The following is a 20,489-nucleotide window of genomic DNA, read 5'->3' as shown; positions in this document are numbered from 1 at the left end:
TATCCTTGAACCCAGGCAGAGTAATAGAGTTTGGAGATTTTTAACCTGTCAACCGAATCAGGGGATGAGAAAAGTCATTATTGTTAAGATTGGGATAACGTGACTGCGAGAAGAGGTTTGTATTTCTTGTTGAATTGGAAATTTGGGATGAGATCATTGCGTTTGTGATGTCTGAAGGTACCATCTACCCTTTGTAAAGAGTGCTTTTGTCAAATCTGCCTCTAGAAAATAATATGGTTAATATTTGCAAACATCTAAGATTTTATTTTTGAAGTAATCTCTACACCCGATATGGGCCTGAAACTCACAACCCTGGAAGAGTTGCAGACTCCACTGACTGATACTGCCAGGCATCCCTCAACATCTTTCATTTTTCTACTAGAGACTATTAAAATTGTTTTAGGATTAAAGACTTATTTTTCTGATGTTAAATTAGTTACTGGCCACTGTATCCTAAAGTTCAAATGTGAAAACTTCTGTTAAAAGAAAGGATTCCAAGGGTGCCTGGGTGGCTCAGTCGGTTAGGCGTCTGACTTCCGCTCAGGGCATGAAATCACAGTTCGTGGGTTCGAGCCCTGCATCAGGCTCTGTGCTGACAGCTCGGAGCCTGGAGCCTGCTTCGGATTCTGTGTCTCCCTCTCTCTCTGTTCCTCCCACACTCATACTCTGTCTCTCTCTCGAGAGAGCTTCAAAAATAAATAGAAACATTAATTTAAAAAAAAAAAAGGAAAAGAAAAGATTCCAGGGCAACTTGGTGACTCAGTTGGTTAAGTGTCAGACTCAGGGGTTGGTGAGATCCAGCCCGGCATTAGACAGCTCCGAGCTGACTTGGGATTCTCTCTCTCCCTCTCTCTCTGCCCCTCCTCTGCTCACACTCGTGCTCTCTCTCTTTCTCTCAAAATAAATAAACGAAAAAAAAAAAAAAAAGGAAAAGATTCCATTCTAAGAGCACTTTACAAGCACTTGGGGCACCTGGATTAAGCATCCAACTCTTGATTTCAGCTCAGGCTATGATCTCATGGTCTGTGGTTTGAGCCCCACATGCCTGAGTTTGGGATTCTCTCTCTCTCTCTCTCTCTCTCTGCCCCTCCCCTGCTTGCGTGCACATGCTCTTTCTTTCAAAATAAATAATCTTAAAAAAAAAAAAAAAAAAAAATCTACAAGCACAGAGTTTGTAAAAGATACAGGGCATGACCCAAAGTGGGTCACATAATAGCCCTAGGTCTTACTTTCTTCACCTGCAGGACTAAGTAAGCTTTGGGGATTCTTTCAACCTCAAACTTCCATGAATGTTGGGGTACCTGGGGGGCTCAGTCAGTTAAGTGTCTGACTTTGTCTCAGGTCATGATCTCATAGTTTGTGAGTTTGAGCCCCACTTGGGCTCTATGCTGACAGCTCGGAGCCTGGAGCCTGCTTTGGATTCTGTCTCCCTCTCTGCCTGCTCTTCCCCTGCTCATGCTTTCTCAAAAAGTAAACATTAAAAAAAATTTAAATGAATCTAATATGTTCACAGGACTTCTTGTCCTTTTCAGGACTATATATCTGAAAAAGCATACTGCCTCCCAAATCTTGTCACCTTTGTCACTCATCCAGGGAACTTCTTCACTTAAGCTCTTCAATTTAAAAAAAAAAAAAAAAAAAAAAAGCTTATTTATTTTTGAGAAAGAGAGAGCGTGCACAAGCGAGGGAGAGGCCGAGAGAGGGACAGACAGAATCCAAGGCAGGTTCCAAGCTCTGAGCTATCAGCACAGAGTGCAACACAGGGCCTGACCCCACAAACTGTGGATCACGACCTGAGCTGAAGTTGGATGTTTAACTGACTGGTCCACCCAGGTGCCCAAAACCTCTTCAGTTGTAAGCCTAAAGGCGAGTATCTCCATAAACTACTGTTTTGGGGAAGTTTCCTAGATAATTCAAGGGGCTCAGTGAAGTGTTCTATCTGGGACTAGGAGATTTAATTCCAGTGAAGTAGTGGGGAGAGAAGAGGAGGGAAAGGAGAGAAGAGATGATTAGGAAAGAAGAAGCAATCCACAAGATGAAAAAAACGGCTGAAAGGTGGGGGTGGAGGTGAAAAAGCAGGGAAATACTAAGGCTGTGGCAAGTCTCTGAATGGCAATACCTACCATTCATTTGAAGGGCTTTGTATTGTGATGAAAAACCCTTGGTCCAGCTACAGCCTACTGGACTTCTCAATGCTTCATGGAAATGAGGATTTGGGGTTTCATTTTGTTTTCATCAACAGAGGTAGGGGCCAGTTTTCATGCTTGGGTGATTGCAGGATCAGGGGCAGCAAACAAGGAAGAAGTCTAAAGAGCAATGTGGCCCTGAGGGCATAAGCCCTCCCAGAAACTCAGTCTTAGGGGAAGGCTCTAGACTATGAGCTGCCCACACTCAAGAGATGGAGAATTGCATTCTACTTCTTTCCCAGCAGAGAATCCACATAAATTAGTTTGAAGTCTGAGAAGATTGGTCTCTTCACTCATTTTTTAAAAACATTCACGTCAATGTGGAGTCATGAATACTTATTTTATGGTTTGAGTATTTTATTTATTTTGTTGATCAAATTGTTCCAGCTTTGGCTATTGGGAGCTCTTCCAGTTGAATTGGCTTCTATGTCCCTTTGACATACCCTCCTTCTGCCATCATTACAGGCTTTTACAAGTGTTTCTTAAAAGAACTTCCTTACTTAAAAAAAAAAAAAAGTTTATTTATTTTGAGAGAGACAGAGAGAGCATAAGCTGGGGAGGGGCAGAGAGAAGAGAGAGAATCCTAAGCGGGTTCCATGCTCAGCATGGAGCTTGACTCAAGGCCAGATCCCACAGCTGTGGGATCATGACTGGGTGGAAGTCAAGAATTTGATGCCCAACTGACTGAGCCAACCAGGTGCCCCAGAATTTCCTTACTTTCTGACAGTACAAGATGTTTTAAGCTACCTTATAGATTCCTGTCCCTCCAAGGAGTCCTTGCTCCTACAACTGGAGAATGGTTTTAGAAACCAAATCTGGGTTCTCTGTGTGCTTATTGCTGCTGGAGTATCATTGCTTGTAGGACGTCTCTTGCTAAGAAATTTTAAAATTTAAGTTCATTCTGTACTATGAAGGTGTAAAATCTGTGTTTTTACAAATTGCAGCTATTATTTTACAGTTAAAAAATTGTTTTATGTTTGTTTATTTTTGAGAGGGACAGAGCATGAGTAGGGGAGGGGTAGAGAGAGAGGGAGGCACAGAATCCGAAGCAGGCTCCAGGCTCTGAGCTGTCAGCACAGAGCCCGACGTGGGGCTCAAACCCATGAACTGTGAGTTCATGACCTGAGCTGAAGTTGGACGCTTAACCAACTGAGCCACCCAGGCGCCCCACCAGTTTAGTATTAATTAGTTTAGCTTCTTATGTCCGTGGCCTGCACAAAAATTTTTTGACAGCTAATGCATTTCTACTTTTTTTCACGTGTATTCATTTTTGAGAGAGGGAGAGAGACAGAGCACATGTGGGGGAGGGGGAGAAAGAGGGAGACAGAATCTGAAGCAGGCTCCAGGCTCTGAGCTGTCAGCACAGAGTCCCACATGGGGCTTGAACAGCTGATGCATTTCTGATGTCTGTGTTAGGCTAGTCTGTCGTCAGCTACTGACCCCCAAAGTCTAGTTATGACAGTTTAGAACTGAACATTAGTTTATCTTTACTTTATTTAAATAATTTTTTAAATGTTTATTTATTTTTTTTTAATTTTTTTTTTAACGTTTATTTATTTTTGAGACAGAGAGACAGAGCACAAACGGGGGAGGGTCAGAGAGAGGGGGCACAGAATCTGAAACAGGCTCCAGGCTCTGAGCTGTCAGCACAGAGCCTGACGCGGGGCTCGAACCCACGGACTGCGAGATCATGACCTGAGCCGAAGTCGGCCGCTCAACCGACTGAGCCACCCAGGCGCCCCTAAATGTTTATTTTTGAGAGAGTGCAAGCAGGGGAGGGGCAGAGAGAGAGGATGAGAGGATCTGAAGTGGGCTCTGCATGGACAGCAGAGAGGCTTATGCAGGGCTTGAACCCACAAACCATGAGATCATGACCTGAGCTCAAGTCGGATGCTTAACTGATTGAGCCACCCAGGAGCCCTGAACATTAGTTTACTTTTAATTAAAAATTTTTACCTAATCGGCTGTAGTTTAGTCATTCTACTTCTCCCTGCTCACCCCCACTCTGTGGTTTTTTCACTCCTTGTACACCTGATACAGCAAAATGTTGGAACTGTTTTGATGCTAAGATAGTGTAGCTGGTAGTTTTGTACATTGCCACTTAACATGGTGGTTCAGAAGATACTGATGAAATAGTTTGAATACTTGCTTGTCAATAGTTTGGATACTTGCTTCAGACATCCCCAGGTTTCTTATCTGTAAAACTAGAGCATTGCTACTGCTTCAGACCATGTAACTAGTCTGGGCTAGGTATCATATTGTTACCATAAGCTTAAATGAAGCCTTGATATGAACTATACGCTAACGAACGTGGTATTCTTCATGGACAAGATTCTAGAATGGATTACTAAAAGGATGTTTCCACAATACTATGAAATAGCAGTGTTACAAAGGAAAAGGAATTTTTCAACTTTGCAACATTTTTGATGGGATAGCTATGTTTCTCCACAGCAACTTTGTGAAACAAGATAAATAAATGGGGCTGAATGTCAGTAAATTAGGTTGGCTTATAAAGATTTCAGTAACTGTAGCCAAATACCAATGATTCACGTGTCACTGATAATTGGGAGGACTCAAGGAGTAGGCCTGTGCACTTCAGTACATTTATCCTATCTCCTAACCAATGGGGGAGACTGTAGGACATTACAAGCAACTCTGGAAATCATCAGCTTCTGCTGAAAACATTCAAAAGAGATCGTTAGTTCTTTCCTCTACGGAAATAAGATTTGTCTTTGTAGAACAGGGATTGACCTCTAGTAAGGATCAAAGTCATCGACATTAATTCAAGAATAGGGGAAGCATAGTATAATAGACGTGTAAAAAAGGCTAACGGTTTAAGTTCAACTAGTCAGCAGTCTAACTGAACAAACGTCAGAATAGTGAAAATAAGCTAAGACAGCATTACAAAGGAATATTGTACCAAGAACCAGGATGGTTAAGATTTCTGTCGGACTCTGAGCAAGGCAGACACCACCCGGGAAAGCGTTCATTTTGCAAGTCACACTTTAACGATGGTCTTTGGCAAATGGAGGTATTTTTTCCAAAGGAAAACACGATTGTGAGGTTAGTTCAGCTCACTCTGCACCGATTCAGTGTTTGCCATGGACCAGACATTGTATTAAACGCTGTTAATACAACATGCCCTGTTCTCGAGCATGTGGTCCCATAGACACTGGCTGCTAATACAGCTGCAAGCACAGCACAGGCTCTTAAGCAGAGTATGATTTTTGTCTGAGGCCAGGGAAGGCTTTCTTGAGAATATGACATCAAAAAGGAGCTTGGAAGGGTTAGGATTTAGCCAAGGACAAGAAATACTGGGAAGAAATGCTTTGCCCATTAGAAACCATTGAAGAGATTAAAAAAGTTTACCCCAACAAGCCAGGGTATGTAGTTCTGAATACCTGAATATCTGATGAAAGATTACATTTTTTTGTGGCTCCCAGGAAGACAAACGAAAGCCAAGTTTCAGTTAAATATATGAAAATGAATTTATTTAGTGAAACCTTATACCAAAGCACCCCAACATGATGCAAATTCAGTCAGTTGATTGGTGATTGGCTATCTCACAGTAGGATCACATGATTGTTTCATTAACCCACAATAACATGACTCTTACCTTTTTTTTTTACAGGATTGTTTTCTATTCCATCCATACACTAAAACCCTGCCATAAGGCTACATCAATAAGAGCTGTCCCAATGCAGGAGAGACTGCATTGGGAAATAGGAAACTTTATCACAGTATATTGTCAAGGGCAGGCTGGATGATAATTTGTTACGAATGCTCTGAAAGTAACAGTTAAATTTAGGTTAGAGATGCTCTCCAAGGTACCTTCCACCTCTGAGATCCTGCGGCCTTCAAAAGAAACTATTTGATAGCTTCGTGAATACAGGCAGTGACAATGAACAAATTTATAAATTAGGGTTTTTATTTATACTACATAAAGCTTATGTTTCTTATTAAATCTGAGAACCCCTCAGTTGATAGGAAATGTATCACTGTTCAAATATGCTTTCTTTTACTCATGGTTACAAATACTCTTAAAACAAAGCAAAGATTCAACCTTGAAACTTGTTTCCAGCCCAAGCTAGTGTTCTAAGCCTACACATCTGGCTCCCTCCCTCTATCAATTATTTACTATAACAATCTAGGGAAATTGCATATATTGCTGCTGGAAACAAGAGAATGGTACTAGCAACATACATGAATCCTTTCAACTTTTTAGCAGCCTGTAATGCAGAGGAAAGCAAAGGCACAGCAAGCTTACCACTCACTGTGCATGAAAAATGTGGGCCCAGGAGCTAGTCCTCCAAGAGGGATATCAACTCAGGGCCCACTCAGAGCACAGGTGGTAGCCTGCTGGATGGGAGAATGCCCGGAGGGTAAAGAAAGGGACACTGAGATTTGGGCTGCAGCAAGATATTTACATAAAGGGAAATAGTCAACGGAAAATTAATAGCTCTGTTGTTATTATGGAAACCATGTGATTACTGCTGGGGAATGTATTTTGATAAATATAACATGATATATTTCATTTTTAACAAATTACACACACATTGATGGGTGGAAAAGGGAATGAAAAGACTATGAATTGTCTCTGTTTAACATTATAAGCACTTATAATTTTCTTTTGCCTTTTTTTCCTGTAATGAATTACTTCTGTAATGACAGAAAATCTTAAAAATTAGTCGCAGAAATAAAACTATAAACATTAAAAATTCCTATGGCAACATTTTCTTCTGATTCTTTGCAATTCAAGTTACTAATTATATCAAATATTTTCGAGACAAATATATATAAAAAAGTGGATTACATTTATGTATTCCATTTAAAAATGTTGACAAAAAACCCCAAACCAAAAGCCCTGAGGTAAGGTGGCATTAAAAAATTGAAAATATTTATTAGGACAGAAAAACAAAACTTTACCATAATTACTACCACTGGAATTATAAATAAAGTAAATGAATACATGCTCCAAGAGCTTAATAGCAGTGATTTGTCATTAAGGTCTTGATGTTCAATAACACATTTAATTTAACAAACTTTGAAAAGACAAAATTACTAAATTGTCTTTAGGCACTACACATTAACCTGAAACTAATGGAACATTTTGTCAACTATACTCAAAACAAACAAAAGAAAACACTACAAGTTAGGTCATCGTTAGCACTGTAGATAAGGACAAAGACATCAAAAGAGTAAAGACATCTTTACTCTTATCACATCATCATACTAGTCTTATACACGTGATCTTCAAATTTCAGTTTGGAAGTTGGATCACTTATCAATGTCAAATTCTGTTTTATTGCACAATGTCCAGTTTGGCAATTTTGAACAACGTTGTAAAACTAAACAAAAGTAAAAGTCCTTAGGAAAAATGTACTTTTTTCAAGAAAAATGAAGTTGGGTCTAAGCAGTTGATATAGTTCTGTTCAAACCTACTCTAACCTGTCATAACACTTTCCTTTAAAAAAATGTGAACACTACAAAAAAATTGTCATTTTTGTCCTATTCAATTCTTTGTGAAGAAGTTTATTAAACTTATTAAGGAAAGAAAATGTGGAAGGGCTGAAGAAAATATCTACAATATAAAGGATAAACATCAACATTGGCTAGTGCCACCAGGGAGGGGCATATCCCTCACACTGTCAATAAAAAGGACAGGAACCTGTTGGTGGTTTGAGACTATTAAGTCTCACAACATCAAAAATGAAGAGCTGGGTCCACGAGCTGTCCAGAACGGCCTGTTTGAAGGCAGTGTCTACATCAGCAAAAGGATCCCTCTAATATTCTTCTACATGTTCCAATTCTCTTCTCACCAGTCATCTATCAGACTCTACGACTATGAGGGGAACATTCAACTGACAAAAACCAACGCTGGTCATCAACATCAACAATAGGTGACTGAAGCTTCCTCTGCCAATTTCACATTTTCCAATCATAAAAATATGCATAGAAGTGGTAATTCAAAAGGCTAACTATATGCTTTACCTGAAATCATGTAACTACAGTATTTTCATGAAAAAAGTTGTCTAGTAACATAAATTGCTTCTGCATCAGTTCCACAAACAAGACAAGGACCTAAAACATCCAAACTGTTTACAGACAAAGTCCTGCTGGGAAGCAAGCTTGTGATTTCAATACGGTCTTTTGCAGGATCAGTGCTGAGCCAGGAGCTTATAAGAGACTGGTGAACATTAGCCTGGTTACTAATGCTGTGAGACAAAAAAGTGCTACTTCTTCCTCCTGTGGGAGAAGAAAAGAGAAGGGGAAAACAGCTTTCAAGACCAATTTTGTATTAGGAAACATCTGAAATTCTACTGATACTGTTAAAAGGCTAGGCTTTGAACTTTATTCTCAGAATAACAGAGTGATAAATCCATTATCACACATCACCATTTTTGACCAACTGCTCGCATTTCCATGGGACAATATGGATATCAGATTTGAAGTCGTTAGGCAAGGCAGATTTTGACTGTCTTTCTGTTGATTATTTAATGGACAGTCTCAGAAACGTAGCATGAAAACCTCTGGCTGTGCGAAGTTAGCCAGTTTCTGGCATTTGTGGTCATCAGCAGTACAGCAGTAAGCAGCTGACAGATTTCAAGCCCTGATACTAGAATTTACCCTGAGGCAGAAGAATGGAAACATTCTGTCATCCTTTAACGTTAAAAATCTGAGAATTTCTAGTATGGTATTTGAAACTATAACAAAATTACACACAAGAATCTTCATTAAACCCTTTTACCTTGGTTAAACAGTGATGATTTTTCAGGTACATCTGTGGAGGCGTCCCAATGCCAGAGGGATCCATCCTCAGAACAAGTAAATAGATGATCTGGGTTGGATGGGTGAAAGTGAACTTCCCACACTAAAAGATAAGAGCCAAGAAGCTAATTCCTGTGCAGATTGGTTGAACAAACTTTAAAACCCAGTCTCTATGCATCATCTTCCATTAACTCCACCACATACCTTCAACCCCCAAGTGTGTGATAAAAATCAAAGGCTTCAGAATTAAAGAAAAGACACAATATAATTCTCCAAATGGCTACAACATGTAGATAGGATAAAGACGCCAAGTAAATCTACTTGTGTATTGGGCCAGCAAATGAATGAAAATAAAGGCTAACCATTTGACCTATTACATTTTTTTAATGTTTATTTATCTTGAGAGAGAGAGAGAGACAGCACCCACGCACACACATCTCAGGGAGGGGCAGAGAGCAAGGAAGAGAGAGAATCCCAAGCAGGCTTCTCACCGTCAGCACAGAGCCCAATGTGGGTCTTTGATCCCACAAACCTCCAGATCATGACCTGAGCTGAAATCATGAGTTGGACACTTAACAGAGTCACCCAGGTGCCCCAACCTATTACATCTTTTTATAGAAAATTATGACAATGGGAGAATTCTAAAAGTATTTTAATTGTAAGTTCTCTTATTTTTAATGCTTGTGTCATTAACATATGAAGGTTCTATTACTGGAAAGACTGAGAGAGAAGACCATAAAAGTAATATGCAAATGAATTTCAACTTTGCTTCATGTCAGGATTCCGGATAATTCTGGTATATATCACAGAAATAGCAACTAGCTCCTAGCAATGTTCCCAGAATCTGGACTCAGTTTCAGATGGAGGGCTATTAAGAAGCCAATTTGGGATTTAGGACCCCTCAAGTTCTAAAACTTTAAGAGAACTTCCCGTGTCAAAAGGCAAATGGGAGCCAATGACTGGCCAGGACGCCTTAGGAAATTATCTGCAGTGTGCAGATAAAACAGGTAGTGTGAACACGAGTTCAGTGATTCTGGATTAGAAGCTTAAAGAGACAGCACAGAAGGTGCCCAGGGCATAGCATATAAAGTTATTATAAGGCACATACTTGCAACCTGGCAATTCTCATTCTGACCATTACCACAATTAAGCATCATGCCACAGAACATAAAAAGCTCACCTTCTTCAGGAGAGCATGTTCTGGGCAAATTCCTATGTAAAATACATGGATAGTGTTTCATTAAGACATAGTGAAACGAAACAGCCTGTAGAGCCAGAAGCAGAATGTACAAACCTAGATTCTTAAATATTTATTTTCAAAATGGAAAACAAACCTCTATACTAACATCATATTTCCTTTCTAGCCAAGAGTCAGGATGAATCAAAAGAATACATCACAATCTACTACATTTCTGTATATTGCTCAGCAATGCAGTCTAGCAGTTAAAAAAGGGGCTCGAAGAAGAGATCTGAAAGTCTGTAATTTTACTACCACTGGCTTAGTCAACATCAGATTCTGTGAGGACATAACCTATTTCTTTCTATTTCTTTTTTTTTTCTGGGCATGGTTATAATTAGAAGAGGCAAAATAATTCTATCCTTTTATTTGCTTCTTGAATATAAACTTAAAAGTCATTTATCTTTCCAAGGTAATAATGTGATACTTAAACTGAGAAGTTGCAATATTGGTGTGTTTGTTCTTTTGTACTTTTACTCAAGTAGGGCTTAATATAAACCTCTCAAGTCAGAATTTAAAACTGTAACCCAGTCATGGTATCAAAGATGGTGATAAAACGAAAAATTTCTATGCAGTCAACAACTCCCCACCAAAATCAAAAGATGAACAACAAAAAAAAGACAAGATCCTCTATCTACCGCTCTTTTTAAAAAACAAAACAGGTACAACAAAAAATTGAAGAACACACAGATTAGCAAATATTAATGATGGCCTACATTTGCATGGGAAAAGGGTATCCTCTCATAGGCAATATAAACTGTATGAGTATGGCAATATAAACTGGTATTATCTTTATGTATAACAGTTTGATAACATGTATTGCAACTTTAAAATTATGCAAACATTATGGGTCATTGATTCTACTTCTAAAGAATTACCCGAAGAAAATAAGGGCATAAAGATGAACATGTAAGAATAATCACTGTGGTTTTGGATATTGAAAACATATGTTGAAGGACCTAAATGTCAAATGAAAAGTGATTAATTATTACACATTTATACAATGCAGCCAAAAGCTACAACGTAAAATGATCCATATGTATCGTTACAGAAAGCTGCCTACATTAGTACCCAACAAAAACTTGTGCATCTCCATAGCACTTACTTTCAGCTTCGTGAGCTTTCAGCAGAGAAACAGGCATAGTACCTTGTCTAACATCCCAAATACTCAGCATTCCATCCTGGCCACCGGTGGCTACCACATGCTGCTGGTTGGGATGTCTATCAACACAGTGGAGGGGCACTCGGTCACCAGTCCTTTTGTGGGAGATACAATGACATCAAACATGCTGTCAAGTAGAATTTATCTTTGCACAATCCATGAAAACATGTTTCCCTCTAGTAACTAAATGATGGCCTCTGTGGCCTGAGCCACTGGTTGAACTTAAATTGTGTCCAAAAATTGAGTGCATTAAATATGTTTCCAAATACTAGAACTCTGGGAGGGAATTAAAGGCCAAAGTAATTTATTCTCTCTACAATTTGGAGACATAAGGAGCAAGATCATCTGATGGTAAGATGTGCAAACATATTTCCATTTCTTGGCATTTTAGAAACATTATGTGTCAACTAAACAGAACAGTGTTTACTTCTACCTTATTTAATATTTTGTTTATACAATTACTTTTTCAGTTTGACACATTCTATATTCTTCTTTTCTAATTTTTTAAAATGAAAAGTGCATTTTATTTTTTTCAGACATTTTATTTTTATTTATTTATTTTTTAAATATAATTTATTGTCAAATTGACTAACATACAGTGTGTACAGGGTGCTCTTGGTCTTGGGGGTGGATTCCTATGGTTCATCGCTTATATACAACACCCAGTGCTCATCCCAACAAGTGCCCTCCTCAATGCCCATCACCCATTTTCCTCTCTCCCCCTGCCCCCCATCAATCCTCAGTTTGTACTCTGTATCTAAGAGTCTCTTATGGTTTGACTATTCTTTTTTTTTTTTAACGTTTATTTATTTTTGAGAGAGAGACAGAGCATGAGTGGGAGAGGGGCAGAGAGAGAGGGACAGGCAGAATCTGAAACAGGCTCCAGGCTCTGAGCGGTCAGCAGAGAGCCCCATGCGGGGCTCAAACTCATGAACTGCAAGATCATGACCTGAACTGACTGAGCCACCCAGGTGCCCCAACACACTCTATATTCTTAGAGAAAATAGCACACATAAGGGATTTTTGCTCAGAAAAAAATATCTTGGATTGTATTTTTTTTTATAGTTACTATCCGTAGCATCAATTGTTGAGCAAAAATAAATTCCCCATTAAATGATACAAACTTCAAAGAGATAAAGGCTCTGAATCAATACAAAAATATTTACTAAATGCAGCACAGGAATCCCAAGCCCATCAAATTATACTTGCTTTATCAAATTTAATTAGTGATCATTCTCTCTTCAAATGCAATTAAATACAATATTGTTTAAAATCAGTTGCTATGGGGCACCTGGGTGCTCAGTCGGTTAAGCATCCGACTTCAGCTCAGGACATGATCTCGCAGTGTGTGATTTCTGACCCCATGTCGGGTTCTATGCTGAAAACTCAGAGCCTGGAGCCTGCTTGGGATTTTGTGTCTTCCTCTCTCTGCCCCTCCCCGGCTCATGCTCGCTCTCTCTCTCTCTCTCTCTCTCTCAAAAATAAACACTAAAAAAATTTAAAGTCAGTTGCTATAAACAATCAAACGTTAACTATGTATTACACTACTGAAATTACAAATGAAAACTTACAGTGATAGTATCTGAGAGGGCTCATTTCCTTGTTTTCTGAAATCCCATATTTTTAACTGCCCAATTGAATTTACTGTAAGAATCTCAGGAGTTCGAAGGAAGGTTACAGCATGGAGCGTACTGCTATCTGCGTTGTCTACAAATTAAGAAAACAGTAGTGCCTGTTAAGAAGTCCTTTTTTTCCAGGAAAATCTTAAATCACATTCCTTCTATTAATTGAACTATTACAAATGAACTTTTAAATGAATCAGTTTAATTTCTATAGTAAAAAGAAACAGTAATATATACATTAAAATAGACTCTTTTGATAGAAAAATATCACTCATAAAACATCTGTTTTCTGCATAAAGGGCTGAGTTTTGACATATTTCTCTATTCCACTTTAGATTATTACCCTCCATTGCTGAGATAGATTTCAAGTTCGTCTCTATCCAATTTTATACCTTCCACTAGTGGTTAAGCCAGCAACTCCAAACCTTAGGGCTTCCTATAGAGCTCATTCTGAACTTGTGTCATCTGGCTGACTCATCTCAAATCTGTTCATCTTTAGGGGCACCTGGCTGGCTCACTTGGTAGAGCGTGCAACTCTTGATCTCAAGGTTATAAGTTTAAGCCCCATGCTGGGTGTAGAGATTACTTAAAAATAGAATCTTAAAAAAAAAAAAAAAATCAATTCATCTTTTGTTTCATCAACTCTCTGCTCCATGAAGTCCTTCCAGACTGGTATACTGGTCCTTTTCCTTTTCCTAGAGTGTTTAAGTTTATATCACATAATTTAGCATATACTTTTGTGATACTCCTCCAAACTCCAGGCAATCGTCCTTAACAGTTAAATAAGTATACCTCAGAACTCAAAAGAATGATAAACAACACAACTGATTCATGGGCTCAGTCCACGGAAGTTCTGATTCAGGTCTCGGGCGGTGGGTTGTAGAAACTCTCATCAGGCAAGTCTACGTGAAGCATAGTTGAGAATTACTGTACTAGAATAATCCTTCTAAAGCATGACAGGGAGGATAACATCCCCTTGCTCAAAAAGTTTCAATGGCTCTCTAGGTGTCCACCTAACAAAATGTAACCTCTGCAGCTGCACATTAGACTTCACAACCCGGTCCCAATTCACGTTTCTTGTGAATTCAGGTGTGAGGTGGTATCTGGCTGTGGTTTTGATTTGTATTTCCCTGATGATGAGTCATGTGGAGCATTTTTTCATGTGTCACCTCTCCTATAGTAGTATCTAAAGTTGGGCTAAACTACACTTTTTGTCATTCTCTCAATGGACTTATCCTGTCCCCACATTATTCCCTTTGTCTGGTGTGCCATCTTTCAGTAATATTTGTGGCTTAGAACCTAGTTTAAAGAAATTTTTTTTTTTTAACGTTTATTTATTTTTGAGCCAGAGAGAGACACAGCATGAACGGGGGAGGGGCAGAGAGAGAGGGAGACACAGAATCGGAAGCAGGCTCCAGGCTCTGAGCCATCAGCCCAGAGCCCGACGCGGGGCTCGAACTCGCGGACCACGAGATTGTGACCTGAGCTGAAGTCGGACGCTCAACCGACTGAGCCACCCAGGCGCCCCTAGAACCTAGTTTAAATTAATTGCCACTTGCTCCTCAAGTCTTTACTTGGTAATCCCCTCCAGCCAAACCAAACCAAACAAAACAAAAAACCAAAAGTTTATTTTTCCTTTGTAGTCACTCCTTCATATGTGCCTTATCAACCTTTCATCTTGTAAAGAGATCTTACTTTGTTATCCAAGAGATACAGGTGTGCTGTTTCAAAGGGGCACATGCACCCCAACGTTTATAGCAGCACTATCAACAATAGCCAAAGTATGGAAAGAGCCCAAATGTCCATCTATGGATGAATGGATAAAGAAGATGTGGTATATACATACAATGGAGTATTTAAAAAAAAAAAAAAATTTTTTTTTTAACGTTCATTTATTTTTGAGACAGAGAGAGACAGAGCATGAACGGGGGAGGGGCAGAGAGAGAGGGACACACAGAATCCGAAGCAGGCTCCAGACTCTGAGCCATCAGCCCAAAGCCCGGCGCGGGGCTCGAACCCACGGACCGCGAGATCGTGACCTGAGCTGAAGTCGGACGCTTAACCGACTGAGCCACCCAGGTGCCCCTATATACCATGGGGTATTACTCGCCAATCAAAAAGAATGAAATCTTGCCATCTGTAACAACATGGATGGAAATAGAGAGTATAATGCTAAGTGAATTTAGTTAGAGAAAGACAAATATAATATGACTTCACTCATATGAGGACTTTAAGACACAAAACAGATGAACATAGGGAAGGGAAGCAAAAATAATATAAAAACAGGGAGGCGGACAAAACATAAGAGACTCTTAAATATAATAGAACAAATAGAGAGTTGCTGGAAGGGTGTGGGAGGGTGGATAGGCTAAACGGGTATGGGGCATTAAGGAATCTACTCCTGAAATCATTGTTGCACTATATGCTAACTAACTTGGATATAAATTAAAACAAATAAGTTATTAACAAAATGTAAAAAAAAAAAAAAAAATCTTTGTACATTTTTACATCCTTCAAACACAGCATTGTGTTTACTTAGCACATGGTAGTTGCTTAATATGCTATAATTAACAATTAATATATTAAAATATATGTTAATAACTTATTAAAAACTTAAAAGTTTATTTATTATTGAGAGACAGGGAAAGACAGAGCATGAGCATGAGAGGGGTAAAGAGAGGCAGAAACGCAGAATCCAAAGCACGCTCCAGGCTCTGAGCTGTCAGCACAGAGCCCGACACAGGGCAACTCACAAACTGTGAGATCATGACCTGAGCTGAAGTCAGACACTTAACTGACTGAGCCACCCAGGCGCCCCAAAATAGGATTTTTCTTACCTATGGTTCTTACAGCCTCCTTGTGATCAGCTCTGAAGAGATTTATTCGACCATCTTCTCCAACTGTGACAATTTCTGGGTTGTCGCACACAACACCCGTGCATGGCGCACTGCTACGGGAAGGACTGCCCGGACCTGTGTGGTAGTGAGCTGTGGTCCACTGCTGGCTGACTGACAGAGTCTAGGTGTCAGAAGTGGGAATACGATTAATCAAAGCAAAGCCCTAAAAACTAGCACTTTCCCCTGAATAAAGACTATTTTAAAATTCTGTCTCACACCCTTCTAGAAAAAAGAGTAACTTTCTCCTTTTTCCTTTGTATTTCTGAGTACTAAAGCTTAGAAATTACTTTCATCAAAGCTCTGTATACACTGGGTTAGATTAAAAAAGAATGCTACTCAATAATACAGAACCTTGGGTAAGTAGTAACTTGCTCTGCGTTCTGTGAGTGTTCCACATGACAAACATTTCTAATAAATTTTAACTTGATAAACGAGTGTTGTCTTGCAATACGAGTAATACAGGATGCCAAACGTCCCATGATCACAACTAAGCCAACGGTTCTTCTCTCTTGCACGCGTGCCTGAGGGGCAGGATTGTGGGTGATTGTCTTCCGTGCTCAAATGCTTGGTTTCAGGCCATGGTGTTTGGCAGAAAATCAGTGATTTTTCAGAATGCTGGAAGGTGCCCACAAACTGGCACTAGGGTATCTTTTGTCACTTCAAAGCATCTATGGACAGTCCTTTACTTTTTCATACAAAAGTAAGCTTAGGAATGCTTTGCTTCATTCTACATCATTGAATAGGTTTCTTGTTAAAGTTGCACAAAAAGAAAAAGATTTCATTGAGCCAACAGATAGCAGTGATTCTGTTAGTGAAAGTGAAAGTTATCCTACACAATAACGCTCCTCTCTCTTGTCTCCCTCATACCAGCCACAAAGGTTTTCAAAGGTAAGTGCAGGTTCATTTATTTTTCTTTATATTTTGTATTAATTTTATTATTTTGTATTATATTACAGTATTGTAATCATTTTTATGTATTTTTGGGTTGTGGAATGAATCATCTCAGTTTCCATTATTTCTTATGGGGAAATCTGCTTTGATACACAAGTGCTTTGAACTACAACTATGTTTCCAAAACGAATTACGCTCCCAAACCAGTTTTACTGTATCTCAAATATCTCAAATTAAATATGGTTTTAGTTATGTCATTTTTTTTTAAAGATTTTATTTTTTTAAAGTAATCTCTATACCTAATGTGGGGCTTGAACCTACACTCCCAAGGTCAAGAGTCACATGCTGTACTGAGTCAGACAGACACCCCAGAGAGTTATGTGCTCAAAAGCAACTCTGAATTCTTAAGGGAATTAGCCAACATCTGAGAAATAAACCTCTATAGCATTTTCTAAGTGGCCTCATTAAGAAAACTACTTAAAAAGATCTGGGTCTTATATTTACTAAGCGTGTTTATTTGGAAAATGACCTTTATTAACCTGAAAATCTAAACAAACACTCTTTTCCAGCAACTTAAAACCATTACTAGATATGGGGCTATTTTATCTTATTTATGTATTTATTTAAAAGTTTATTTATTTTTACAGAGAGACAGAAGAGCAAGTGAGGGAGGGCAGAGGGGGAGGGGGGGAGGGAGGGGAGGAGAGAGACAGAGAGAGAGAGAACGAGAGAGAGAGAGGAGAGAGACAGAGAGAGACAGAGACAGAGAGAGAGAGAGAGAGACAGAGAGAGGGAGGATCCCAAGCAGGCTCCACGCTGTCAATGAACCTTGCACAGTCAAATCCACAAACCATGAGATCATGATCTGAGATGAAACCAAGAGTCGGATGCTTAACCAACTGAGCCACCCAGGTGCCCCCACATGGGACTATTTTAAAGGACTGCCCTACCATTATGCTCTGAAGGTCAGTATTCAGACTTTTAATATACAAGGCATTGAAAAAAATGTGAAGTCTTCCTATAGTCTATCCTCTCCAATTAAAACCAAGGTTCTATTCACAGAAGCAAAGTAGCTGTTCCTGTTCTCATGATACCTGAGCTAGAAGGTGCTCTTTCTTTCTTTGACAGATCAGAATAGCAACTTAAAAGAGAAAATTATAGGAAAATTACTTGCCAGAATAATATACTGATAGGTCAGGACTAACAGAATTTAAAGATAACCAATTTCAGTAAAGGCTGACACAAACCTGGTTCTAGACTTAGCCTACTAAAACATAGGTAATATGATACCTCCCCACTCCATATTTTGGGAGTATGAAACTTATTTGTGTCATTATTAAATACAGTCCTGTTTAGGCCCTTCTAAAAATAATTAAAATACAAATTCAGTTTTCAAGCAAAAATTCTTTACCTGGTTATTAGGATGGTGAAGGAAAACTGTTACACATCCTGTTGATGAAGCAGCTACAATTCTTTCCTGGTCAAAAAACTAAATAGAAAATTCCTGCTTGTTATAGATTCAGAAATATTGATAAGGAGGAAGCCCATTTGGTTAACCCAATTACTAGCATAACAATTTTAAGACGCAACGAGCCTATAAATGCTAAACAAATAAAATGTGATGATGGGTCTGAAAGTAAAAACCACTATTCAAACAAGAGGATTTTCATGAACAATAAATAACAATTTTTCCCCCTAAACTCCTTTGCCTATAACTCATTTAATTTTGGACTGCTACCAGACAGGTTTAGACAATAATCATTCTCAGAGTCAGGTAGCTTTCTATAGAAGAAAATGCAGGGAGTTTGAAGTCCTACAGATCAGGATTTGAAAACTTACTAATTCCATTCCCTCTACTTTACTGGCTTTGAGACATTGGCCAAGTTAAGTTCTCTAAGCCTTGGTACACCTTTAAAATGGAAGACGTAATCTCCACTTAGGGGGTTGTGATAAGAATTCAAAAAGCAAAACCATACAAAGTGCCTTGCACAGTATTTGTCACTTAGTGACAAAGAACACTTGATTCACAAACATGTGATGAAAATTACATTACACTTATGTAAAGTTCCCAAAATAACGTTTGGCAAATAGATGGACAACTAATTAAACAAATCAAGATTAAAACGAAAACTGAGATGAAATCTGCACCCCCTTCCCCAGTTCTGATTCTGCTATTAAGTGGCTATACAATGTTGGCAAATCATAACCTATAGAGAACTCAGTTTCCTGTAAAGCCGGAATGAAACTAGACAAACTTTAAGGTCCTTTAGATATCTAATTACTCTCAGTTTTTTAAAAGTTAGCTTTTCGATATTACAAAGACTTACTTGTAAATCCATGACATCACCGTGGTGTTTGATATCACACAATAACTGATGTTCTCCTTCAAATCCTCCATCAGAGTCAACGTTCCCAAAATCTCCAATAGACCACAGCGAAACATAATTTTCCTGTAAAGCATAAAGTTTTCCCTTGAGATGAAATAAACGTCAAACTCTCGAAAATTAAAATTTGTATTGCTTTCAAGCAACCTTGCTTTAAAAGCATCTCAGACAAATGGTAAGGTGATACTTCAAAGCACAAGAGATTCGAGGCTCAAGCACACCATCGATGGCTGAGGTACCCGACAACCGAGCCTCAGACACGAACTCGGGGGAGGGAGAAGGAGAGAGAAGCTAGAAGCCGAGAGTTCGCGCGCTCAACGCGGACGGCGCGGTTCCAGGAGAGACGGCGGAGGGAGGAACTTCCTGCCCGGGAATGGAGGTACCTCATTGTCCCAAGAGCCCGTAGCGAAGGTCTCGGCGGTCTGCAGGCTCCCCGGAGGTACCGGTCGCCACCGGGTTTTGCTGATTTTCTGAGACACAAACTTAGCATAAATCTCCTCCATGCCAAAAGCAACCGCTGCAGATACAGCAAGAAGCACCGCGCGCGCCTCTCAGTCCCGCCCCTTCCCGCGGAGTCCTGATTGGATCGGACGTTACCAAACGGACGGTGGCTGCGGAGAGCCAATTCTCTTCCAGGGGAGTGTGGTAACCACCAAACCCAAAGCGGAAGGAAATTGGGGCGCCCTTCCTCACCAATATGACTCTGAACAGAGTCCAGTCAGTATCGGAACACTAAAACAGTGCACTTATGCAATAACTGCAATATAAAGCAAATTTAAGGGGCGCTTGGGTGGCTCTGTTAAGCGTCCAACTGCAGCTCAGCTCGTGATCTCAGGGTTTGTGAGTTCTATCCTGCATCAGGCTCTGTGCTGACAGCTCAGAGGCTGGAGCTTGCTTCAGATTCTGTGTCTCCCTCTTTCTCCGCCTCTTCCCCTCTCATGCTGTGTGTGTGTCTCTCTCTCAAAAATAAACATTTAAAAAAAATTTTTTAAAGCAAATTTGAGAGCAAAAACAAAACAAAATCAACGCAGGAGAAACCACCTAGTAGCCATACCTAAGCATTATGGGTTGCATTCCAGGACCCATAGAAAAGATTGAAAATCCCCCAATTCTCTTGGAAGTACGTACATTACTGTACAAACTTACTGGTAGTCCCTCAAATACTCTGCTTCAAAGTTGTTAATACCCACTATCAGAGCCTAGAGTTGGAATTCTAAAAACTCCAATTCTAGTTTTGATGCCCATTGCCTAGCTGTGTAACCTTTCTCAATTCACTTATGTAATTAATAAGTTTTATCTGTCCCTCGACAGCCTAGGAATCAGTCTCTTAGGTTCCTTCATG

The 20,489-nt window shown here is 39.5% G+C and overlaps 1 protein-coding gene across 1 annotated transcript; it reads right to left on the bottom strand.

Annotated features, from left to right (window-relative positions):
- Window positions 1–5,655: 5,655 nt before the first annotated feature.
- NUP43 (nucleoporin 43) lies at window positions 5,656–19,721 on the bottom strand. The gene is made up of 8 exons (XM_019425011.2): window positions 19,531–19,721; window positions 19,091–19,213; window positions 18,175–18,252; window positions 15,813–15,993; window positions 12,925–13,060; window positions 11,297–11,448; window positions 8,935–9,057; window positions 5,656–8,432 (listed from the first exon to the last, which is right to left on the bottom strand). Exons 1-8 carry the CDS (start codon window positions 19,648–19,650, stop codon window positions 8,203–8,205), a joined length of 1,143 nt encoding a protein of 380 aa, XP_019280556.1. The 5' UTR covers window positions 19,651–19,721; the 3' UTR covers window positions 5,656–8,202.
- Between the last annotated feature and the right edge of the window lie 768 nt (window positions 19,722–20,489).

This window comes from Panthera pardus, unplaced genomic scaffold (genome assembly GCF_024362965.1).
Source record: "Panthera pardus isolate Hobbes unplaced genomic scaffold, ASM2436296v1 HiC_scaffold_17, whole genome shotgun sequence".
Classification (NCBI taxonomy): Eukaryota; Metazoa; Chordata; class Mammalia; order Carnivora; family Felidae; genus Panthera; species Panthera pardus.
This window is presented reverse-complemented; position numbering and strand designations above follow the sequence as displayed.